The sequence below is a fragment of the Phoca vitulina genome, unplaced genomic scaffold (genome assembly GCF_004348235.1).
Source record: "Phoca vitulina isolate PV1807 unplaced genomic scaffold, GSC_HSeal_1.0 scaffold5, whole genome shotgun sequence".
Classification (NCBI taxonomy): Eukaryota; Metazoa; Chordata; class Mammalia; order Carnivora; family Phocidae; genus Phoca; species Phoca vitulina.
Window position 1 is genome coordinate 2143034 of NW_022589708.1, and position 21450 is coordinate 2164483.

The 21450-nt window shown below is 50.6% G+C and overlaps 1 protein-coding gene across 9 annotated transcripts in view; it reads right to left on the bottom strand.

Moving 5' to 3' along the window:
• Positions 1–21450, bottom strand: part of ARHGEF7 (Rho guanine nucleotide exchange factor 7) — a 130089-nt gene that overhangs the window by 12118 nt on the left and 96521 nt on the right. For all 9 annotated transcript variants that reach the window (XR_004299178.1, XM_032402608.1, XM_032402602.1 and 6 more), the window contains 9 exons: positions 18299–18437; positions 17480–17539; positions 16726–16872; positions 14711–14797; positions 12269–12347; positions 11936–12075; positions 9204–9428; positions 7100–7193; positions 2571–2660 (listed from right to left, as the gene is read on the bottom strand). Coding sequence is in view for 8 of the 9 variants with exons in the window: in XM_032402608.1 (XP_032258499.1) it covers positions 2571–2660; positions 7100–7193; positions 9204–9428; positions 11936–12075; positions 12269–12347; positions 14711–14797; positions 16726–16872; positions 17480–17539; positions 18299–18437 (1061 nt within the window). In the remaining variant the exon portion in view is untranslated. The remainder of the gene's footprint in view (positions 1–2570; positions 2661–7099; positions 7194–9203; positions 9429–11935; positions 12076–12268; positions 12348–14710; positions 14798–16725; positions 16873–17479; positions 17540–18298; positions 18438–21450) is intronic.

Sequence of the window (21450 nt, forward strand, 5' to 3'; positions counted from 1 at the left end):
TCCGCAGATACTTCCACAGACATTTCCCAGGTCAACAATTCTATCCCAGTCTACTAACCGTGAGCCTCGTTCAGGACATTTGTAAGAGGAGCCATTTGCGCATTTCATTAGGAGCTGTGTCTTATTCTGAAGTGGACATACTGAAGCAGGAGCTTCAGAGGGTTTTTGGACTGACTTCTTCAGCTCTCCCTTTGCCAGACTAGAACTCCCCAGAAGTCATCTTAATGGTGGGGTCTAAACTTACCTTATCAAACTACCACCACTGTAAAAACTTCAGAGTGGAGAAAAGGGTTACGCAGGGTCCGGGTCCCTCTGGGCCCCCCCTTCCTGCCACTGCACCCCAGAGCTCGGCCAGGGGAAGAGAAAAAGTGGGAGGCCTGTTCAAACATTCTCAGTCCTGATGCAGACCCTTTTACCGGCAGGACAAGAGGCACGATGAGCCGAGAGCCACTGTGTTAACAGGAGGGCGACAGACACAGTGGGCACAAGATGGGAGAACAGAAAGAAGCCCGAGAGCAGTCAGCAGCTGGGAGCGAGGGCACCGGCCAGGCAGCTGTGAGGGAGGCATGCAGGGACACTGCGCGACAGACAGGGCACACCACAGCACCCGCGGGCTCCGTCCTAGTCCTGCTTCTGCTCCAAGGGCGTTCCATTCCCAAACCATAACAAGAACAAGCAGTGGGCCAGTTTGGATTCCTTCAACTAAATCCCTGGAGTCTAATGAAGGTCACTACTTCCTTGAGACAGAAATCAATACCAAAGATGTCTGGCTTTATAATGTCTTCTTGGCATCCAAACATACACTGAAAGGAGGTGAATTTTAGGTAAAGCATATTACCCTGTTTTTACGAAGCAATGTAGTATGAGAAGAGCTGCGTCCACTGTAATCCCACACTACCTTTCCAGCACCAAGGACCCATTCCCCCATCCTATCTGGTCCTAAGAGCATTAGGGTCACAGCCAGCTAGGACTGGACACACGAGGCCCCAGAGTGCTTAGCCCACAGTATCAGCTGAAAATAAAAATCCATGTATCGTGCAAAGCTGCTCTGACACGGGAGAACTGGAGACACGTGACACGGATGACAGATAAGCCGCACGGTCTGCGGGCCGTCCCTTCCAGGCAACCAAAGCAGCGAGGCCACGGGGACATCATGAGGCACCGTCTCCCTGATGAACAGATGAAGCTCTCACCAACACACACACAAAGCTCATGTTACCTGGTCTGTTTACCTGAGACTACCACTTTACAATTTTATTTCAAGTAATTTGAGAGAATTCTTCAAAATTTCAAATTCAAAACCCAAAACACTATGGCCACATTTTATATAACCTAAAACTTAAAACGGTTTTTTACCAAATCTATAAAACCAGTATCAAAAGACAAACTGTATTTACAAATGACCGTTTGCCTTGACGTACACCCCACTTCCAGGCCTTTCCATGTCTCCCCCACTCTGCTGACCAGTTACTATGAGTAAGTGTTCTCACAGGACAAGGACAAACAAGAGTCTGAATGCGCAGACCAGACACTTAAAACACCGGCCACAGGGAAGTTTCTAGGTGATCTGCAGACTGCCCATGGGGTTCAATCCTGCCAGCCCTTTTTAGCTGTCGCCATCTTTAACAAAAGCTAAAGCGGGTGAAAATTCCCTTTCCCCCCTGTCCTTTTTATCAGAACTAGTCTGACACGAGCCAGGATGCAGATCTGAACCACCAAAGTAGAGGTGGTAGGAATGAAGCAGTCATCAGCAATGTGCCCAAAGTCAGGGTAGAAAGGGAATCCAAGACACACAACCTAACAGAAACCAGTTTCTAAGCCAGAATACATACACCAGTTCTCGAACAAAACCAAAACAAACCCCAAAAAGCCCACCTAGAAAGGACAGTGCAGGACACCCTGTGGTGCCTGTGGTCCTGGCCCCAGGGAGAGGGGAAGGCGACCCTTTCTCCTGAACCACACGCCCCACTGCGTCTGCACCCCCGTGCTGCACTCCACCTTCAAACGCTGGGAGGTTAAAGACAAAAAGAGCCCACCTTTTCCTGTCCCGACAGATTAAGGTTCCTCAACTGAGACCTTGTGTGTAAAGATACAGGAAACTCAGTGGTGCTGAATTCCACCACATAAATTAGTTGGGGTCCACTTCCAAAAATGTTTAAATGCATCATTTAGAAAAGCGGGGGGTGGGGGCACTGCTAAAAAAGACTTGCTCTAGATTTATATTTTTGACAATTCTACGAATCTTAAGGAAGAAAGTCCCACTATCAACCAATAGTTTAAAGAGCTTAAAAATAACTGAACCCATCTTCTGTCTTCTAAGCACATCTCCTGACTAAGCAGAAGCTTTCCACACCGTGGCAGCACCTACTCAGAGTCCCCCAGCAGAACGTTCTGTAGAAATGCGTCCTCTTACTGGCAGCTCAGCCCCTCTGCGGGGCCTTAGGGACGCCGGGCGGGCCAGCCAGGTGGCCCTCACTGACGGCCACACCCAGGGCCCAGCACAGGCCCCTCGATGGGACTCTAACCCCAGCGAGCCGCTGCAGTTCGCAGTCCGAGATGGTGAGACTTACTTGAGTTGAGCGTCTGCCGCGTTTTGGCGCTTGTGCAGTAAGCCTCGATGACTTTCAGAATCTGCGCGTCTTCTTCCAAAGCGGCCGTGCCTGTCAAGACACGAGACGCCACAATCAAGGTAAAAGTGACAAGTAGAACAGGTCACGAACTAAAAAACAATTTCTCTCTTTTATCAGATAACGGTTTTCTAATATTTATAAAACGGTTCTATGTTTTTAAAATATTTTTTATGTGCAACATATCTAGCAAAAGGCTAGTACCCTAAATATGTAAAAGTGGTCTTACTCGTCCGTAGGAAAAACAGCATCCTCCCATGCTGGAATTGAAAAAAGGGCAAGGAACAAGTGACACAAAAACACCTTAAGAAAAGAGGCTTCTTCTTGCTAAGAAGTAACAAAACAAAGCCTCAGGTTTTCACCCACTGGCCTGACAAACATAAGGAAGTCTGGCAATCCCCAGTGCTGATGGGGCAGCGGGGAGCCCACAGCGGGCAGCATGAAGACCCTGGAGAGCTCCAGAAAGAGCATTTCCTCTGATCCCCCGTTCGTATGAGAGATTTCATCCCATCCTCATCCCGGATGGTCACAAAGCACTACCAAGACCTTGTCAGTGTTCTTCCAGCCCTGTCCAACCACAGATCCCTCCAGACACTGGCTTCGTGTACTCAGACCACAGGCATGGAGGAGGAGAGAAGCTTCCAGACTAACAACATCGAGTGCTATCAGTCCTGGACTCAGTGCCTCGCACATAGCAGACTTCACATGATCCTATGGGGTGAACTATTCCTCTTCTCTGTTTTACTACGTTTTCTACATTTTTTTGTATTTTCTAAGATATTACACTTGGGTATGTATTTTAAAAGGTTCACCTACTCTAATAAAAATGTGGAAGAACGGAAAGCTTAAGTATTTAGAAGCTATATAAAGCCTCAACATTTTATGAGAGTAAGATATATATACAAGGCAAATCAAATATGCTGTACTAAAAATAAATACCAGTATCTTCTAGGATTTTTAGGGTTTCAGGTCTCACATTTAGGTCTTTATAATCCACTTTGAGTTTATTTCCATGTATGCTGTAAGCAAGTGGTCCAGTTTTCCCAACACCATTGTTTGAAGAGACTGTTCTTTTTCCCATGATATATTCTTGCCTCTTTTGCCACGGACTGACCATGTAATCATGGGTTTGGGGCTCTAGTCTGTTCCACTGGCATATGTGTTTATTTTTGTACCTACCATACTACTGTGATTAGTACAGCTTCGTAGTATATCTTGAAATCTGGAATTATGGTATCTCCAGTTTTGTTTTTCTTAAGATACCATATGATCCAGTAATTCCACTACTGGGTATTTACCCAAAGAAAACAAAAACATTAATGTGAAAGGATACATGCCCCCGTATGTTTATTGCAGCATTGTCTACAACAGCCAAGTTATGGAAGCAGCCAACCCGAGGGTCCACCAACAGATGAATGGATAAGGAAGGTGGTGGACACACACGCACGCACAGGAATATTGTGCATCCACAAAGGGATGAGATCGTGCCATCTGTGACAACATGGGCGGACAGAGTATATTACACCAAGTGAAGTAAGTCAGACTAAAAAAGACAAATACCATGATTTCACGCATATGTGGAATCTACAATAAGAACAAATGAATGAACAAACAGCAGCATTAGACTGGTAAACACAGAGAACTGATGGCTCGGGGTTAGGTAAACAGCAGATGAGGGGGAGTGGGGCATCGAGGCTTCCAGTTAAGGCCTGAGTAAGCCCCGGGGATGGGAGGCCCAGCACGGGGCCTACAGTCAATGGTGGGACGCGCTGTGTGCTCATGACACACGGGGGCCACACTGGTGCTGGGCCTCGCAGAGCATCCAGACGTCAAACCACCACGGGGTATGCCCGAAGCTAACGTTAATGTTGTGGGTCAACTACACTCAAAATAAAATTTACAAAGAAAACACAAATTTCAGCACCCAGAGTTGAAGAGCTATTGAGAAATGGACTTATCGCCCACTGACTGGAGCCCATGATGTACACGACAAGCTCCTCCCTCAGGAGTAACAGAGGGTCTTCCTCACTTCATTTCAGGACCTGCTGAATACGGCAACTTCACAGGCACGTCGTTCCACCTCTGCCCAGGGGACCGCAATCTGTGCCTGGGCACCTGTCCAGATGACAGGATCAGACAGCTACGCTGGAGGTGAGTCGGTACGCACGCATCACCCGACGCCCAGAGACAGCACGGACCCAGAAAGGACGCTCGCTGGCCTCCCCAGGACGGAGTTCATGGCTATCACCGAGCTTGCTTTCCTCGCAGTCCCGATGTGGCACAGGCCACCCCACAAACAGAAACTTCCAGGACTCTGAATGTCAGCAAGACTAAAAGAACTTGGGAAAGCTCCGTGTGACTTCAGGGAGCACCAGAGAGGTACAGGAATTATGGTATGGCTGACATCTCTCCTCCAACCCACATGGGATCCCTGGTTCCCTTTCAGCCCCCGGTCCCTCCAAGTTTCTTCCGCTGGCTCCTCAGCTCCCCAGACCCAACATCGCATCTCATGGCCTGAGCAGCCGTGTCAGCACGCGAGCGGCTCCGAATCCTCACCACCCGCCTTTCCACCGGCCTCGGGCCTGGGATTCCTCCTGCAGGAACCCTTCCCAGCCTCGGCAAGACTGCGCGGGGGGAGGGGGGACAAGTCCCGTGGGCTCTAGGACATGTAGCAGCATCCCTGGCCTCTAGTCACTGTAAGGCAGCAGTGCCCACACCCAGCTGTAACAACCAAAAAGGCCTCCAGACGCGAGTATCTCCAGAGGGGGCAAAGTCACCCCCGGCTGAGAAACCACAGCTGCAGGCTCCCTCTTCAAAGAAATCTGAACTCTGTCCACGTTGGCCCACTACACCGTCATCACCTGGGCCAGCCACCACCCGATCTTCCTCACCTGGATCCGTTCACCTCCTACCTGGCCTCCCTACTCCCACCTCTGCTCGCCTCAACTCAACACAGCAGTCAGCGATCGTGGTCGAAGCAAGGCCCATCACACCCTCTGCTCACCGCAGGACTGCAGCGGCCCATCTGCTCAGGGCGCCTCTGGGAATCAGCTCTCACTACCAACCCCACCACCTCCCACGTGAGCCCCACAGGCTCCTTGCTGTCCCATGGACCTACCCTTCAGTAGAAACAGACAGGAGACTAAACAGGCAGGTAGTGTGCTGGTGCAAAGGGTGGGGGAGGGAGGGCCGTTGGGCCACTTCAGAGGGCGCAGTTGGGAGGTGTGGGGAGAGGGCACCGGGTGGAGAAAGCAGCCCAGGCAGCGGCTCCGGAGCCCCCAAGGCAGGGCTCTCTCCTCACCCATACATTAGTGTCCTGGGAGTGCAACCCTGCTCTGCATGCTCAGGATCTGGGGGAGGACCGCCATGATGGCAAGCGACGCCGTGCCCACTGCAGTGCCGAGCGGTGTGAGCGCTCACGTTCGTGGAGCTGCCTCTAGGCCCCTCCCTGCACCTACCACTTCCAGCTTATCACCCATATCAGGACGAGTGGGGGAGGCGGCCCGCGTGCAGGCCCCCTGGACTCCAGGGATCCTGCAGAGCCCCAGAACCAAGCGGCCCCCTTCCCTGGAGTGACATCAGCCACACTCACGTTCTGACTACAAACACCTCTGCCACGAGTCTTCTTTTATAAATGAATCCCTGAAAGGTCCCAAATAAATACAGCAAAAAAAAAAAGAGCAATGCTCCACAAAGTCAGGAAGACCCGTGACAGGTCCCAGGCCACAGCGGCAAGGAGGCAGAGCCCACCCCTTCCCTGAGGCTGCCACTGGCTGGGCCGTCCCCCCCTTGAGGTCCTCCTGCAGTGCAGACAGTCCCACAGCCGTCTGCGGCCACGGAGCCCCTCCTGCCTGTGGCACCGGGAAACCAGCTCAGCAGTGGCAAGCAGCGGGTGGGCACATGCACAATCTCTCCAGTCACTTCTCGAAATAGCTCTACTTGCTCACCATCTATCAACGGAGCATCTCCCATGGGAGAGGCTGTTCGGGAGATCAAGTGCCGAATCCAGCGCCACTTCCGGCATTTCCCGAGTTCACAGCCGGGCAGCGAGGGTCAGACACGCATACAGGGAAAAGCGAGACCTCGGGCTGCGGAGCAAAGTGGGGGTGTCCCCGGACATGTGGAGACACTTGGTGCAGCCCAGGCCAAGGAGGGGGCCGGACAGAACAGGTGGTCCCCCTGCACCCCTGGCCTGGGTTCCCAGAACAAATGATCACAGAGGCCAAGAGACCGCAAGCCGTTCCATCGAGGGGAAAACCACGCATGTGCCTCATCACTAGGCAGCTCTCCTGCTCGTGGGCGTCACCGCTGGAAGGGTTCACCGCCCTTGCTCCTCAGTGTCCTTTAGACAAGACGTTAAGGCTCAGACCCCGACAGCTGACGCCTCCGGAAAGCCACCAGCCCTCTGTCTACGCCATGTGCGCTGCGCCCGAGATGGCCCGTGTCCTCAGCCACACGTGGCGTGTACTCACTTTTCCGCAGTGCAAACTCTTCGTCGGAAGGCTTCCGCTCAGGCTTGCGCTTAGGTAGCAACTTTTTCATGGTCTTGGGACTCTTACTAAGATCCTAGAGAAAGAAAAAGGGGAAAAAGTGCTGACATATTCCAAAGGCAAGAATTTTTCCTGGCGTGACGGTGAGAGTCACTGACAGCACGAAATAGAAGTTTCTACAGCCGCTCGAGGTAAAGAACTCCCTACTTTACTTGTGCTGGGCTTCCTTGGCCAGCTGCTGAGCATTAATATAAAAGCAAAAGCAAGAGGCACAGGCTCTGATGAAAACCCTCGTGTCCCTTGGACCCGTCGGCACTGTGACGGCACAGTGTGGAGGTGCTGCGGGCAGGCGGGCTGACCCAGCCACAGATGCACGCATGCTGCTAATTCTGGAGCAGACCCATCTGCCGCAGCGAACCAGAAAGCGATCAGGAAAACTAAGGCTATTTTTCGGGGAAAGGCAGAAGCCTCCAGAAAGGAGGAAAGGGAAGATCTGCCCGTGGGCTCTGAGTGCAGACGCACGGACCACAGAGCACCGGCCCCAGCCCTGGCATGGGCACACGAGCTCATGGCGGAGGCACGATGCGACGATCCGCCCCTTCCCTCTCAAACACAGCGACTAAAGACCGCAGAGAAGGTCCGCAGGGACAGGCCAGGCTCCGGCGGCCAGGCATGTATGAGATCCTGGTGAGTTCTCACTGCTGCATCACTCAAGTCACACAAACATTTCGTGAGTCTTACGATAGGAAGCCAACGTGACATGGGCTATGGGAGGAATCAGACCAAGAGCACAGAAGGAACACAGCTTGGTTTTGGAAGGTAGCTCTTCAAAATCTCTTCTGCTAAACTGTACAGGCTTTTAAAAATGTGGCAGAAATCAGTGTCCAGAGAAGTACCTAGAGCAAGTGTTCTACAGCCCCGGGCAGCACGCCATGCTCACGCAGGCCACGTCCCCCCACCCGTGGGCCCAGGACTTGCACGAAGGGTCTGGAGGGGCTCAGGGACACGAGACCACAGTTACCCCAGCACTGGGTCCAGCAAAGCAGGTGCAGCCCAGACAGCAAAACCAGATGCTCAGGTTCACGGCCACACCTCTCCCCTCATGCTCTGTGCTCCATGACTGGACGCTCTCTGCCCACCCTTCCTCAACAGCAGGGAGACCCCCACCGGCACGTCCGGCACCATTGCACAGGCTGAATGGGTCACAGATCCCCACATTCGTCACATAACTGCCCGCAGCAAAACCACCTCGGACTTGGGCACATGATCACCAGCAAGACAGAGGTCACAAATAGCAAAATTCATTAACAAAAACACATCAAGGACGGATCATCACCTATGTAATACTTCTGTGGGTCGTAAAACATGTAGGGCTGCTGGCAAGGATGGGAGGGTCCAGGGCCTCGGGCAAACGCGACCTCAGACGGACGAGGAGAAGTGCCCCAGGACGTGCCACCTCACGCCCTGCGCTCAGACTCGCACTCAGGCTGTGCACGCCTACTCACGCTCATGACCACACCCAGCACTTCCGTCATGAGCTTCCTCAAGTGCAAGTATTTCTCAGGTAGTTAAGGTAGTTCGTGTCCTGAACACAGGTGCAGCGTCAGCAGCCTGGTGTGACCGTGCAAGACGGACATGCCACAGACGCAGCTCTCCAACACAGAGCTGCAGAGCCGTGTGCTCCCACTTTCATCTGTGCATGTTCTCCTCCTCTCAAATAGCTCCCGGTGACCAACGCAGGGTTCCGGGGCGGCCCTCACTCGCCCCTGGAAAAGGGTCAGAAAGCCTCGGCAAGACCCACCATGGATCAGGTGCACAAAGTGAACTCAGGCTCACCCGAGGCGGGTGAGCTCCAGGCTCCCGGCGGCAGGAAGCAAGGCGCATCCGCGAAGGGCACAGAGCATCTAATGCTAGCCGAAGCAGAAGGGAAGGTCAGAAGAACCAAGGCGGACCTTCACGGTTCTGAGGCGAGTTTGTATTTGTCTTACGTCACAGAATCACAGACACAAATACAGAATGAAGCACAGAACAGACAACCTAACACGCCGAGATGTCAAGTTCGCACTCGCCTGCGCCCAGACCTCACCTCCTTGTAGCAGAGCGCAGCCGAGGGCCGCAGCGGGGGTGCGGGTCGCAGGCAGCTCAGGCTCCACGGCTTGGGGGTCTTCGGAGGCTCCAGGGGCCCCCAGTTGATGGTGGTGTGCGGAGTGCCGTGGTGGGAGGGGTGCGGCAGCGTGTGGTAGGCAGGCGTCAGGGGTACCGGCTTGCTGTCCGCGTGCTTGCTGGACGGGGCGATCGGATGGGAGGGGAGCTACAAGGGGAAGAGAGAGTGAAACACCACAGTTGCCATCAGGGTCCCCTCAACCAGACCCACGAGGTTCTGCCCATTTCTAAAACACTCCCAGATTGTCATCATTTCTTTACTCTCCAACCCCAAGCAGTCAGCTTCTGGGGCACCCGTCTACTGTGCGTCAGGGCAGCTTGGGGGAGCAGGCAGCAGGATGTGGAGGCCCAGACCCAAGCACCCCACTGCCACCTTTATTTGCCACGGAGTAGCATTTGCAACAAGGTGTTCCACTTAGCATAGATCAGAATTTTGTAAAAGAACAGGCATTTCTTGTACTGAGAATGTGGTTATGGGGGAGGGTAATTCTCCCCAGTCACATATTTACTGCCTGGTGATTTAGGGGTGGGATAAATGCCTGTTTCCATTTAAAAAGTTTTCCCAAGACATAGCCAGGCCCATTCCTGTTGATGGCTATAAAACCAAAGTACGAAACCATATTGCCTGTAAAGCTGAAAGTATTTTACAGTCTCTTTGCAGAAAAATTTTGCCAATCCCTAGGGTAAAACAAGTTATTTTCTCAGAAAAACCAGCTTGAATCAAAATAAAGTTATATAAAATCTAGTTTCTCAGAAAGATAATGGGGTTCATATTCCTAGAAAACCCCAAAATATTCCATTACAGTGACAATTAAATGCAAAAATGTTCAATAAAATAATACTCAAAATCAGCCAATGACCTCAAATTACCCAAAACAGTAAGGCATGCTTAATAAAAGAGCGAAGTGTTCTATGAGCTGGAAATCAGGGTGAGATCATCATTCAAAAGAACTGCCTATTTGAAACACACGCTTAATGAGAAGCCTGGCAGTGGCTCATGCCACAGCACCCCAGGGCAAGAGCAGGAAACTTCCCGCAGTAACCACGGGCCCATCCCGGCCGCGTCCGCGCGTGTATGTGCGCGTGTGTGTGTGTGCGTGCGTGTGTGTGCGTGTGTGTGTGCGTGTGTGTGTGCGTGTGCGTGTCTTGTAACAGGTTATACAACCACTACATAACAGTTTTCTGAAACTACGTAATTCACAAAGCGAAATTATGTAGAACATCTCTTCTAGCAGTAACATCATAGTAAATAATATTGGGATTTGTTTCTCCTTAAAAAGTCAAAAGAGGGAATGGTCTATGCTAAAATGAGAATATTCCAGCTGGACACAGCTAGATCACAGGGAGAATACATAACACCTCAAAGAGAAAATTCTCTAGGAAAAATATGTAACATTTCAAATGCCTGTTTGTGAGAAACACCGCCAGTGTTCAGAGAACAAAGTTTTACCTGGTGTGAAATCCCTGTTTGGTTTCAAGGTGTTGCTGACACTATGAAGAAGCACTTCCATTTTTCTTTATAAACATTCACATATACATACAATATCTCTGGAACAAATTTAGTTCCATGTAAGCTAAGCCTCTTTAGTATTTTTTTTTTTTAAAGTATGGAGAAGTTATAAATGGCAGAGCCATTCAAAATGAAACGTTAGCTAAAGCAAACAAGTAGTCTCAACCTCCAAACTGTCAAGAGAAACCAAGTAAGGTAGAACTGAACTGAATGTTACACTACAGGGGCAGCTGGGTGGCTCAACCGGCTGAGCGTCCAACTCCTGATTTGGGTTCAGGTCATGATTTCAGGGTCCTGGGATCGAGCCCCACGACCAGCTCCCTGCTCAGTGGGGAGTCCGCTTGAGGATTCTCTCTCTCTCCCTCTGCCCCTCCCCCCGCTTACACAAGTGCACTCTCTCTCAAATAAATCAATCATTAAAAAAAAAAAAAAAGACGTTCCACTACAGCCACTCTTCCTGAGCAAAAACCTGACAGCTAAGGACAATGAATGTAGAAACGAACCACATGGTAGAAAGTCCAAATAAAGATCACGACCATCTAATAGGGATGCAAGGAAAACCGACCACCTGGAAATACTGTGCATTCACAGGTCACCTGTGAAAAGGTGTGTATGCTTCAATATTGTGGGAGAAAGTTGAGGGAGGTTACAAGGACTTGATACCAGTCTCTTAAGCATAAAATACCAGGAAAGAGAGGTTTTAAACATGGACACTTTGTGCTGAGATACTTTGAAATGTTTAAGTATTTAAAAAGTCAAAGAGCTGGTGAGCTCTTCTAAGTAGAAGATGAATGGATTTCTTAAAATCAAAACAATAATTAAGATTCTCAGAAAAAAAAAAAAAAATACAAAATCCATGGACTGCTGGCTCTTGAGGTTTCAGGTGAAAACCCCCATAATCTGGTCTCCCAGGCCCCCCCCGGAGCTGATGCCAGCAAACCACGTGCAGGGAGGCAGAGCCTAGGAGGAAGCAGTGTGAGGCAACCAGCGATGCCACACGGACACGCCAGTACCCTCAGGGAAATCAGGCCCGTATTCGTGCTCTTGGTCCAAATATCGATCACGCTTCATTGTACTTGCTCACTCGCTGACAACCCACCAAAGGCTGCCCCCCGGTGTGGAGGCAGAAGTACAGGGGTCCTTACGGTGTGAGACGGCACAGAATGCGGCTTGATGGTGGGGTTGCCAACAGAGGTGACCTTCGTCTGCTTCTGCAGGTGGTCCACCCACTCATGGAGATCCTGCTGGTTGTTGCAGGACACTAAGATCCGCTCAATCATGCTCCCTGGAAGCGAGAAGAAACAGGCTGAAATGGGAAAACAGGCAGAAAGCACACACAGGCACACACACACCCAGAGTAGAATTGAACAGTGCTTAACCATCAGCCCTCTGGACAGTCCAGCAAGAATCTGCACACAAATGGAAAGCTGCCTCTCATCACCGTGACAGAGAGTATCCACAAAGTCTGTGCCTATCACCTGATATTTCAAATGCATTTCTATGATTTTCACTGTCCTCAAGCTTTGTGATTGTCATTCCTGTCGTTGGTAGCTTTCCCTAAAAAAGACCCCCCCCACAAAAAAAAAACAATTAGTGCTTTTCTAGTAAAGAAAGTACCATTATCAAAATAAGTATTAAATGATTTTAGAAATGGCAGAGGAACTGTGTAAACCAAAAAAGCTCTTTGTGCCATATGCATTTATATTACAAAATCTCTAGGTCAAATAAGAAATCATAACACTCTAATCAAAAAAAAAAAAAAAAATGGAGCCAGCAGTAAGGTACAGAGCAACAACCAGAACAAAAACAAATTCCATCTGATGTGTTCCTCTAAACATAAACACCGGGACACAAGAACATGACCTATTAAGACAAAAAACTAGAGTCTACAGGAGTTATTTCAGATGCAATATGCAAAGGAGGCACTGATTTGCCTCACAAAGAAATTCAGAAGAAGTTCTGAGTTGGAAGGCAAAACGGGGAAACTGGAGCAAAAGGAAGTGCAGAGGAGTTACACTTGACTGTCCACCGACGAAGTTGGTAGTTATGCCGAGCGCTGCACAGAACGCAGCAAACGGCTGGGAACCAGAATGGGAACGGTCAGTGGACAGACACCATTAGAACAGGGCTGCAAACGAAGCATCAGCAATGGCTAAAAACAAAACGTATTCCCGCGGCACACGGTGATGGAGACTTAAGGAAAAGTCTGTTGGTGCTTTCTCAGGGGGGCAGGACACTCGGCGGCTCCCAAAGCAGTGGTTGTCCGCAAGGGACGGGGGGCCCGAGAGGGACAGCAGCAGTGCCACGGCCGGCTGGGCACTCCCGACCCGCCGAGGAGCTGCCCCGCACCCCCCGGCACCCACGGTGCTCTCCCCACCCCACCCCTCCCACACGAGCAGAGCCTGCCCGGAAGTTCACCCGGTAGCACGCTGGACTGTGCTTGGCACTTCCACGGTTGGAGAGCCTTGAAAACTGCTCTACGCTGCACGCAGCAGTGTAAGCGCAGCTTGGGGAGGTGCTGCGGGGACCAAGGGGCAGGCCCGTGTGGAACCCGGCACCAACACCAGCAGACGGCACGTGCCTGCCCTGAAAGCTTTTCCCGTCCCTCAGAGCCAGAAGTGGGTACTGACGGCACCCACAGCGTGGGTCACAGCACCAGACACCCTTCCCCGGATACTCTACACAGAACGGGAAAGTGGGGTCCCGTTGGGGGCATGAGGCCTCCAGTGGCACGTCAATGCCAACATCCAGGGCAAATGTGGCGTGGACACCAGCCTCATCGCCAGGGGCCTGAGCCCGCCCCATACGGCAACCTCTGCCCCCCGGGTCCGAGCAGGGCCCATCCTCAGCCTCGTGGGGTACGAGACATGAAGCGAGAGCAGGCCAGCAGGAAGGACTCGGCTTCACGCTTACTGGGGCTGCCTAACAAGGCGGAGCTGCCCGTGTGGGGGAGCCTGGGTCGGTGGCATCTCATCCACAGACGCCTGCTCCGCAGCACGCTGACAAATTCAGAGGAGCTGTTTGTCTGGGTTCCCCTGCACACAGCAGCTTTATCATCTCAAAGTGCTCCTTCTGGAGTAAGTGGGCGACAACTGCCCCTCTTTGGGCGGCAAAGCTTTCTGCAGAGGCAGAAACAAGCCACGGGTGCCCGACTCCGGGTCACCGGTGTTTGTGTCCCAGACAGAGAGCATACTACGTCTGAAGAAACTCAGAAAACAAAGGGCTGACTCCCTCTGAAGCAGGACCTGGGAGGGAGCGGCGGGGAGGACCCGACCTTCTGTGACCACACAGAAAAAAGGCTGTGACGCCAGAAGCACCGACTAGACAGCAAACAGCTACGTAACAGCCCATTGTAAATTTCTGTAGAGAAACAATGCATCCCCCGCCTTGCATTTTCTTCTTAAATCAGCTCACCCCTCTTCTCAGAGAGTGTCAGCAAGACGACTACAAATAAGAAGGTTAAGTGATCACTCGCTGCTCCTCGCATCAGCCGCCCCGGCCGGTCTCCTCCAGCGCCGTGGCTTCTGGGACCTCCCAGCCCGCGCCCTCCCGCTAGCCCAGCCCGCCGCTGCCGCCACCCCACAGTGGCCAGGAAGGCAGCAGCTCCGAGACAGGACTTCAGGTGGTGACACAGCTGGTGGGCACCTCAAGCAGCCCGCGTCCTTAGGAGGCAGCCCGCAAATGTCGCTGGTTTCCTCCTGCTTGTGCTTCGATGAACACGAGACTCCGTCTGCACGGGCCCCGGAAACGCGGCCAGGAGCTACGTGTCCACACCGAACGAAGGAACGCTGTGCGTACGGCGGTATGGACAGAACGCGAGCACAGACACGAAGTACTTCACCCCAAAATCCAAACTACGCCTGGAACAGACTCTTAGATCCACAGTGAACAATAAAATATAAATTTAAAATGTATTTTACCTGATAGATAAAACCACTCATCCTAGGACTGGCAGACAACATTAGCAAAATATTTGGGAAGAGCAGAAGGTATCTCTCATTCTTTTCCTAATGTAAAAGAACAAACAAATCCAAGTAATTTTGTTTTTAAAACATACAGATGTGAGAACAAGTATCTACATTAGATCTTATGAAACATGTACCATATTTCCTTGTTTCTACCAAATTCTATCAGCTAAAATAAATGGAAACAAAATTATGATAAAGTCTTAGACTTACAAGTAGCCCCTGTAGCATCTTTCAAAAAAAAAAAAAAAAAGCTGGTTAAGGAGTTCAGCTCTGCCATTAACTCTTTTTAATTAGTCTAAAATTTTTTTTGTTTGAGAGAAAATAAAGAACTCATAAAGTTTGGGGGTTGTGGTGGAGAACAGGTGGACCTTTCAAGCTGAAGGAGGACAGGATAAAATGTTAAAATCAACTTTAGTCTATTAATAATTCCCGGCACTTCTCTTAAAGCCTGATACATCAATTCAATGTTGTTTTCATCCATGCTACAAATCTTACCTAGTTTACATGAAAGACTTAAAAGCATTTCTATTAAAAACCACTTGCTTCAAAAAGGTTTTAAAAAAAAAAAAAAAAAAGCCCCAGAGAAACCACAACGAAAGGACAGATTCCTGGGAATGTAAAGAATGCAGACGGCCCTTTCCACGAGCGGCCATTTCCACACGGCCCGCAAACGCTGAGGGGTCCAGAAGCAGGGTCCTCCGCAGTCCTCCAGTGCCAGTCACATGCCACGGGCCTTGAAAACAGGTTGCGCACTTCAAACTTGTGTGATAGCACTTCCTACGTGCCGTGCACAGAGGTGTGCAACGCGTGACGGGAGTCCTCAGAGCCCAGGCCCTGAGAGGCCCCCTCATCAAGAAACCTGTCCGACCCACCACCATCTTCCCAGTCACGGCTTGGAACCACTGTCTGAGCACACCTATTCATGCTTCATAGAGCTCACATTATAAAAAAAACAAAGTAAAGAAACATTTCCCAACATTTAAAAGTGCATGATTAAAAGACTTTCTGGAAAGATTTGGTGTCTTTCGGTCAATGTAGTAGACTAGAAATCATGATTTCCTACAGTCCCCAAACTGACGTTAGTTTCGGTTTTCTTACTGTCCTAAGAGTTTCAAGTTTGCAAATGGGTCTTTAGCATATTTTGATCATGTTAATTACTGTTCTTGGTCTGTTTTGTTTTGACACACACAAAGGTAGGACAAAACTCCGGAAGAGACGCTTGCTTGGTGAGCAAGTGAATGGAACTCCCACACAGGGAAACAAATCGTGGTTTCCCCTGGTGGTGATACAAGAGTCTACACTCATCTCTCACTTAAACCAAACCCACCAGGTACTGGATTTCCACAACTGCCAACCAGGAGAGAGGACACAAGAGGCTGAATATGATCTAAACCACCGAAGACAGACTTCCTAGAGTGATCGTGTCGGTAGGAAGGCCCGGGCAGGTGGGGACGTACATCCCGCTCCGCAGCAGACACCCGTGACGCAGGTCGTGTCTGGACGCCACCCTTCAGGTGACACAGGCTGATCATCACTCGTCCTGGCTGACTTAACACTGGTCAAGTGGTCCACTGTGAGCTGAGCCTCACTAACAGCAGAACCCACTTTTATGTCACACAAGGACAAAAGGCAGATACCAAATTAGGATACAAGAATCCTATTAAATTTGACATTCCTTTAAAATCGCTTATTATGCGATCATAAAAGCATAACATTCTAAAGTATTTACATTCTTGACTGTCACTGAGGAATCTGAGAAAGCATTTACAAAACAAATTATACTGAATACAAATTATGTTCAGCTCTCAACTCCATTTTTCCCCAAGGCATCTTAAATTGTTTCAAGAAAGACCCTCTGGAGATGGGAACAGGACCACCACCAGTCCAACAGCCACCTCGTCCCTCCACTCCATTCCCACCGCTCTGCAGAGGGGGGCACGGCGCCACAGCACTCGGGCCCTGCGTACCTCACTCCCAGCGCACTGAACCATGACCTGGGACATGTACACAACGCTGCCCAGGGTCGTAATGTCATCTCCCTCCCAGCTCCGGATGGCCTCCGTCAGAATCTGCAATTCTAGTTCCTTCCTTTTCCGTACTTCCTGACACTGGGCCTGAGACACAGAATACCACTGTTAGAAGACACAGAAGCTTCCAGAACCTCAAGTATTGGCCATATTACTTTGTTTCATCTTGAGACAGATAGTCCACTGAATGAGGATGCGCTGAATTCACAAGCACGGAATTAAGAGGGACAACACCCATGGCACTCTGGACTGGTTTTAAACTGGAATTTTCTGGTTTTATTGGTCTCTGCTAGTGCAAAGGCTGAGCAAGGGACCAAGAGCAAATGCTGTGAGGCACATTCCAGAAACACAGGGGATGTGGCAGCACGGTGACAGAGCGGGACTGAACTCATCCTCGCCAAAGACACTGCCCGTGGAGGAGGACCTTTACAAGTAACTATAGATCAAACATGCGGTGCCTTTTTAAAGGTTAAACTATTTGTAATTTTCCTGGTGTCCACAGCCCAGTAAAGCATGTGAATTTACCACCATGGTAAATAAACTACCATGTTCATTTTTACTTGAGTACACCCAAATTCTAGCCCTCAGTATCTTTTATCATCGGACATTTTTAGGTGACAAAAAATTTTTCTACATTCCCTTGTCATAATAATGCCTGGGGGATAAAGCCATAACATCTGGCTTAATCACTTACCGAGAGATTTTTGAAGGCAGTCATGGATTTCTGAATATCTTGTCTATCTGGATGATAATCCTTTGAATAGAAGAAACACTATTAGTTTTCATAATGTAAAGTTTTTTTTCTTTAAAAGGCACTCTGCAGACTAGCTTGAAACTTTCCCAACACTTTTCAACCCACAGCAGATCTTATTTTCTCAGCATTAAAGCGCCATTCTTGTTCTCACAGAGCCGCTGGACTCCGGGGAAAGAACGGCGTGAGAAGAGAGAAGCCCGAGGCAGCAGTCTGCACCCACCCCCCTCCACCCGGCCTCCCACGGGGCCTCTGCGGCTCTGGCGTCCCAGAGTGGAGGTGGGCACGGGGCAGGGGCCGCAGGGCCCACCCTTCACGGGGAAAGTGTGCCAACCCTCCCCCAGACGGCAGCTTGGACACGAGTGTCTGCCAGGCCTACAGCCTACTACTCAAAAGACAGACACCTCTGGATCAGGAACTGATGGACTCTCTTACCATTACTGCTGTATAAACACTGCCCTGACCACCTGTGGCTCAGTGTCCCTCATAGGGCACCTCAGTGCCACTCAACACCGAGATTAACGTTCTCTAGTTTTTGGAGATTTTTCTAACAGCAGCAGTGGGTGACAGAGGAGATGAAGGACGACATGTTTTTTATGGAGCTGGGATAAGCAGAAAACTTGGTATTTCACAGAACCATTTCTGAAACTCCGTTACGTCAACCCCCTTAAAGCACGCTGGTGGGTCCTGGCCCTGAAGTGCACTGGGAGTTTCTCGGACAGGGTATGGGATCCCGAGCGACCGGCCCGCGGCACACAGTACCTCCATGTGTCTCTCCAGCTCCTTGAGCAGCGTGGGGTACTTGTCCAGGCGCATGAACGGTCTGCTGAGGCCGGTGGTCAGCACCAGGATCCCCGGGCTGCTTGCGCCTCTGGTCTCCATGAACTCTCCCAGCTGCTCGCTGCGCGGCCGGCGGCCCCGTGGGGAGAGCAGACGGCGCGGCGGTTAGCGTGGGCGCACAGGCAGGGGACCGCACTGCCCACCAGCAGCACCAGCCGGGGAGGTGTAACGGGGTCTCTAACACCTCCCACTTGGCCACACAGGCGCTGGCTACACTGGGACACCGAAGGGGACAACCCCAGGGGGTTCGTGCCGTGACTGCTCTGGACAGGAGCAAGAACAGCCGCGCATGAGCGAACACTGGCGATTCCACTCACGAAAGGCCACCCCCGCAAGTGCACACGGGAGCGTCCAAATTCCAGCAAGCGTTCTCCAAGCTAGAACGGACTTTGATGATCTGGGCACCTCGAGGTGGTTTTAAAAAAAAAGAAGGCAGAAGACGCTTCAGTGCTACCACGCACTGGACCAGGGCACTAGCCGAGGCGCCTACCGGTCCAGCCCACAGCCCCGGAAGCATCCTGTGAGGAACAAGCCCGAGAGAGCACAGTCAAGTAACTGACCCACTTGGGCTTTACAATTTCAAAAGCACTGTTCCATCATCACTTCACTCAGCCCTCACGATATATAAAGAACGTCACCCATGTTTGAGATGAGGACACTGAGCGCATATTCAGAGATTAAAGAAGCTGAAAGCCCGCATACTTCCTGCGCTCCTGTCACCTTCATCCTATTTCTCCTCTAACTTCCACGACCAGCACACTGGGTCTGCCCTGAGTGTTTCAGTTCAACAGCTATACCGTCTGGAACGGGCCAAGCAGGCCAGGAGTGCAGCGGAGGGCATCAGCTCGGTCGGCGACACACACATCAGGACTCACGCCGGGGACCGGACCTGTCCACCTGTGCCTCTCCTGTTGCCCCTACATCACTCCAGGCGTGGGGACGTGAGGGACAGACAAGCTGGGGGAGAGGACACACAGCTCAGGTGCTGAGCCCCCATGTCACCTACGGGGAAGAACACTAAGCAAAGCCAAAAAATATGAAAACCCTGAAGAATAACTGAGCAGTTATAACTCAGTGTGGGTGACCTGATCTGACCCCAGGGACCCCCAGCCACTGCCTCACCTCCTCTGTCCCCCTCAGCCCCAACTCAGCTACACCTGCCTACTGCCCAAGCTCCTTGGGAGCACCAGCCACACTAAGGGCTCCTGGTGAAAATGTATACCCTTTTGGTATCGAAATCCGTTCAAAATGTATACCCTGCTAGTTCAAAAGTACTGACTACGACCGTCTCCTATAGTTCAACTAAAAGGACTTCACTTGGAAATGCGAGGACAAGAATCGGTGTCGGCACAACCTACCTCTTACCCAACCGCGACTGATCTCACGCCTCCACGCGGAAAGCAGTTCACTTAACTAAACCAACTTAGAAATAAAAGGTTTCACATTTCAGGTTGAAAACAAAGGAATCAATCATTATGAAACTAGTCTTACACTTCTTAAGCACGAAGACTTCCTTAGACAGCTACTTCTACCTAAAGTCAGGTTTATGAAAAGGAGGTGGCCTGGTTAAGCAAGGGGCACTCACTGAAGCCAGAGCGCGTGCCTGGGCTGTGTAAACAATACGGGGCTAACGTGGTGAACAGCACCTGCCCTCTGCCTGCCTATCCACCCATCTGTCCCGACTGCTCCATTTCTTAAAATCAACCTTTCAAATAAATTTATATACACACATTCTGGAGTATTATCAAAGTCAAGGCAAATCATTAAAAGGGGGAAGGTTTCACATAATCCTAAGCTATAAAAACTTATCACACATGTTTTCTCATTTCTGTAAGATTAAGGCTTCATGATTTTATTCCTGTAAGACAGCCCTACATGGTGATGCGACTTAAATCATCAAAGAAGCTGCTGAGCTTTCTCTCGAGGTATGTGTGGGGGTGTGGGTATCTAACTGGTTCTCTCTGGACAAACCCCTGACGGCAGGAAGCCCGGCACAGCAGGGTTTTGCAACCTTGCCACGCGTTGGTCCAGTGTCTGCCCCTGACGCTGTGGGGGTCTGAGGGCCAGGAGCAGCACCCTCGAGCGCCTGTTTGCATCACCACTTTGCCTCCTCCCTTCTTCGACATCGACCCCTCCCCACTAAGATGGGGTGGGTAACTGAGGAGTGCTCCCAGGCCGGCTTTCTCCCAGCCACTCCCTTCTGCTCAACTTGGCTGGAAGGGAGAGCGGTAGCCAGGAGGATGCATCGGGAAGGACAGACGGCAGGGGCTGACCCACTTTGGGACAAGCACCCCACTCGGCATCCGAGAGGCTCCTGTACATAATCAATCCCCAGCACGTCACCGAGCTTGCCACACAGGTGTCGTCATCATGCACATTTACAGAGGCACCTGTCCTCCTTGCTAGCCGTGGCTGAACCCGAGGAGGGCCCTGAGGCCCATGCTGGACTCGAGTGGCTGGTGTGGTCCTTCTGACCCTGCTGTACTCTCTTGTGTCTCACACACGGTGCCTGCCCCTCACACCTTCTTCCTCAAATGCCCGTCTCTCCCAGCTACCCTACCCATCCCTACAGCAGTGGAGTGAAAGGACAGACTCAAAAAGGAGAAAGGCGTATATTAGCAGCATTTCTCTAAGTGTTGAACAACTGATCAAGCACAGTCCCATAAAAGCCGAACTCTATGGCACTAAAAGTGTATTTCACAAGTCCTTCAAACACGATCCATGTGGAGCCTTTCCTACTACGAGAAAAACCACAAGAAAGTCCATTCGGAATGGTTTTTTTTATATATATATATTTCTGGATATGAAATTTCCTAACTGTAGTTATGGCAGAGAAAAAGTAACAGAACTAATTAAGCAAGTTCTACTCCTCGCCCCCTCCAGAAACACCCTAAAACTAAGAATTTAAAATGACATTTCTGCAAACAAAAGTAACTTCTTTTAACATCCATGATCTCAGAATGCCAGAACATGTACACAGTTAAGTCTTTATAGATCATATTTCATTTTAGTTTTTTAAATTGAGTACAACAAGAGAAAACAGCTGGTTACGGCCATTCTGACAAAACAATGGC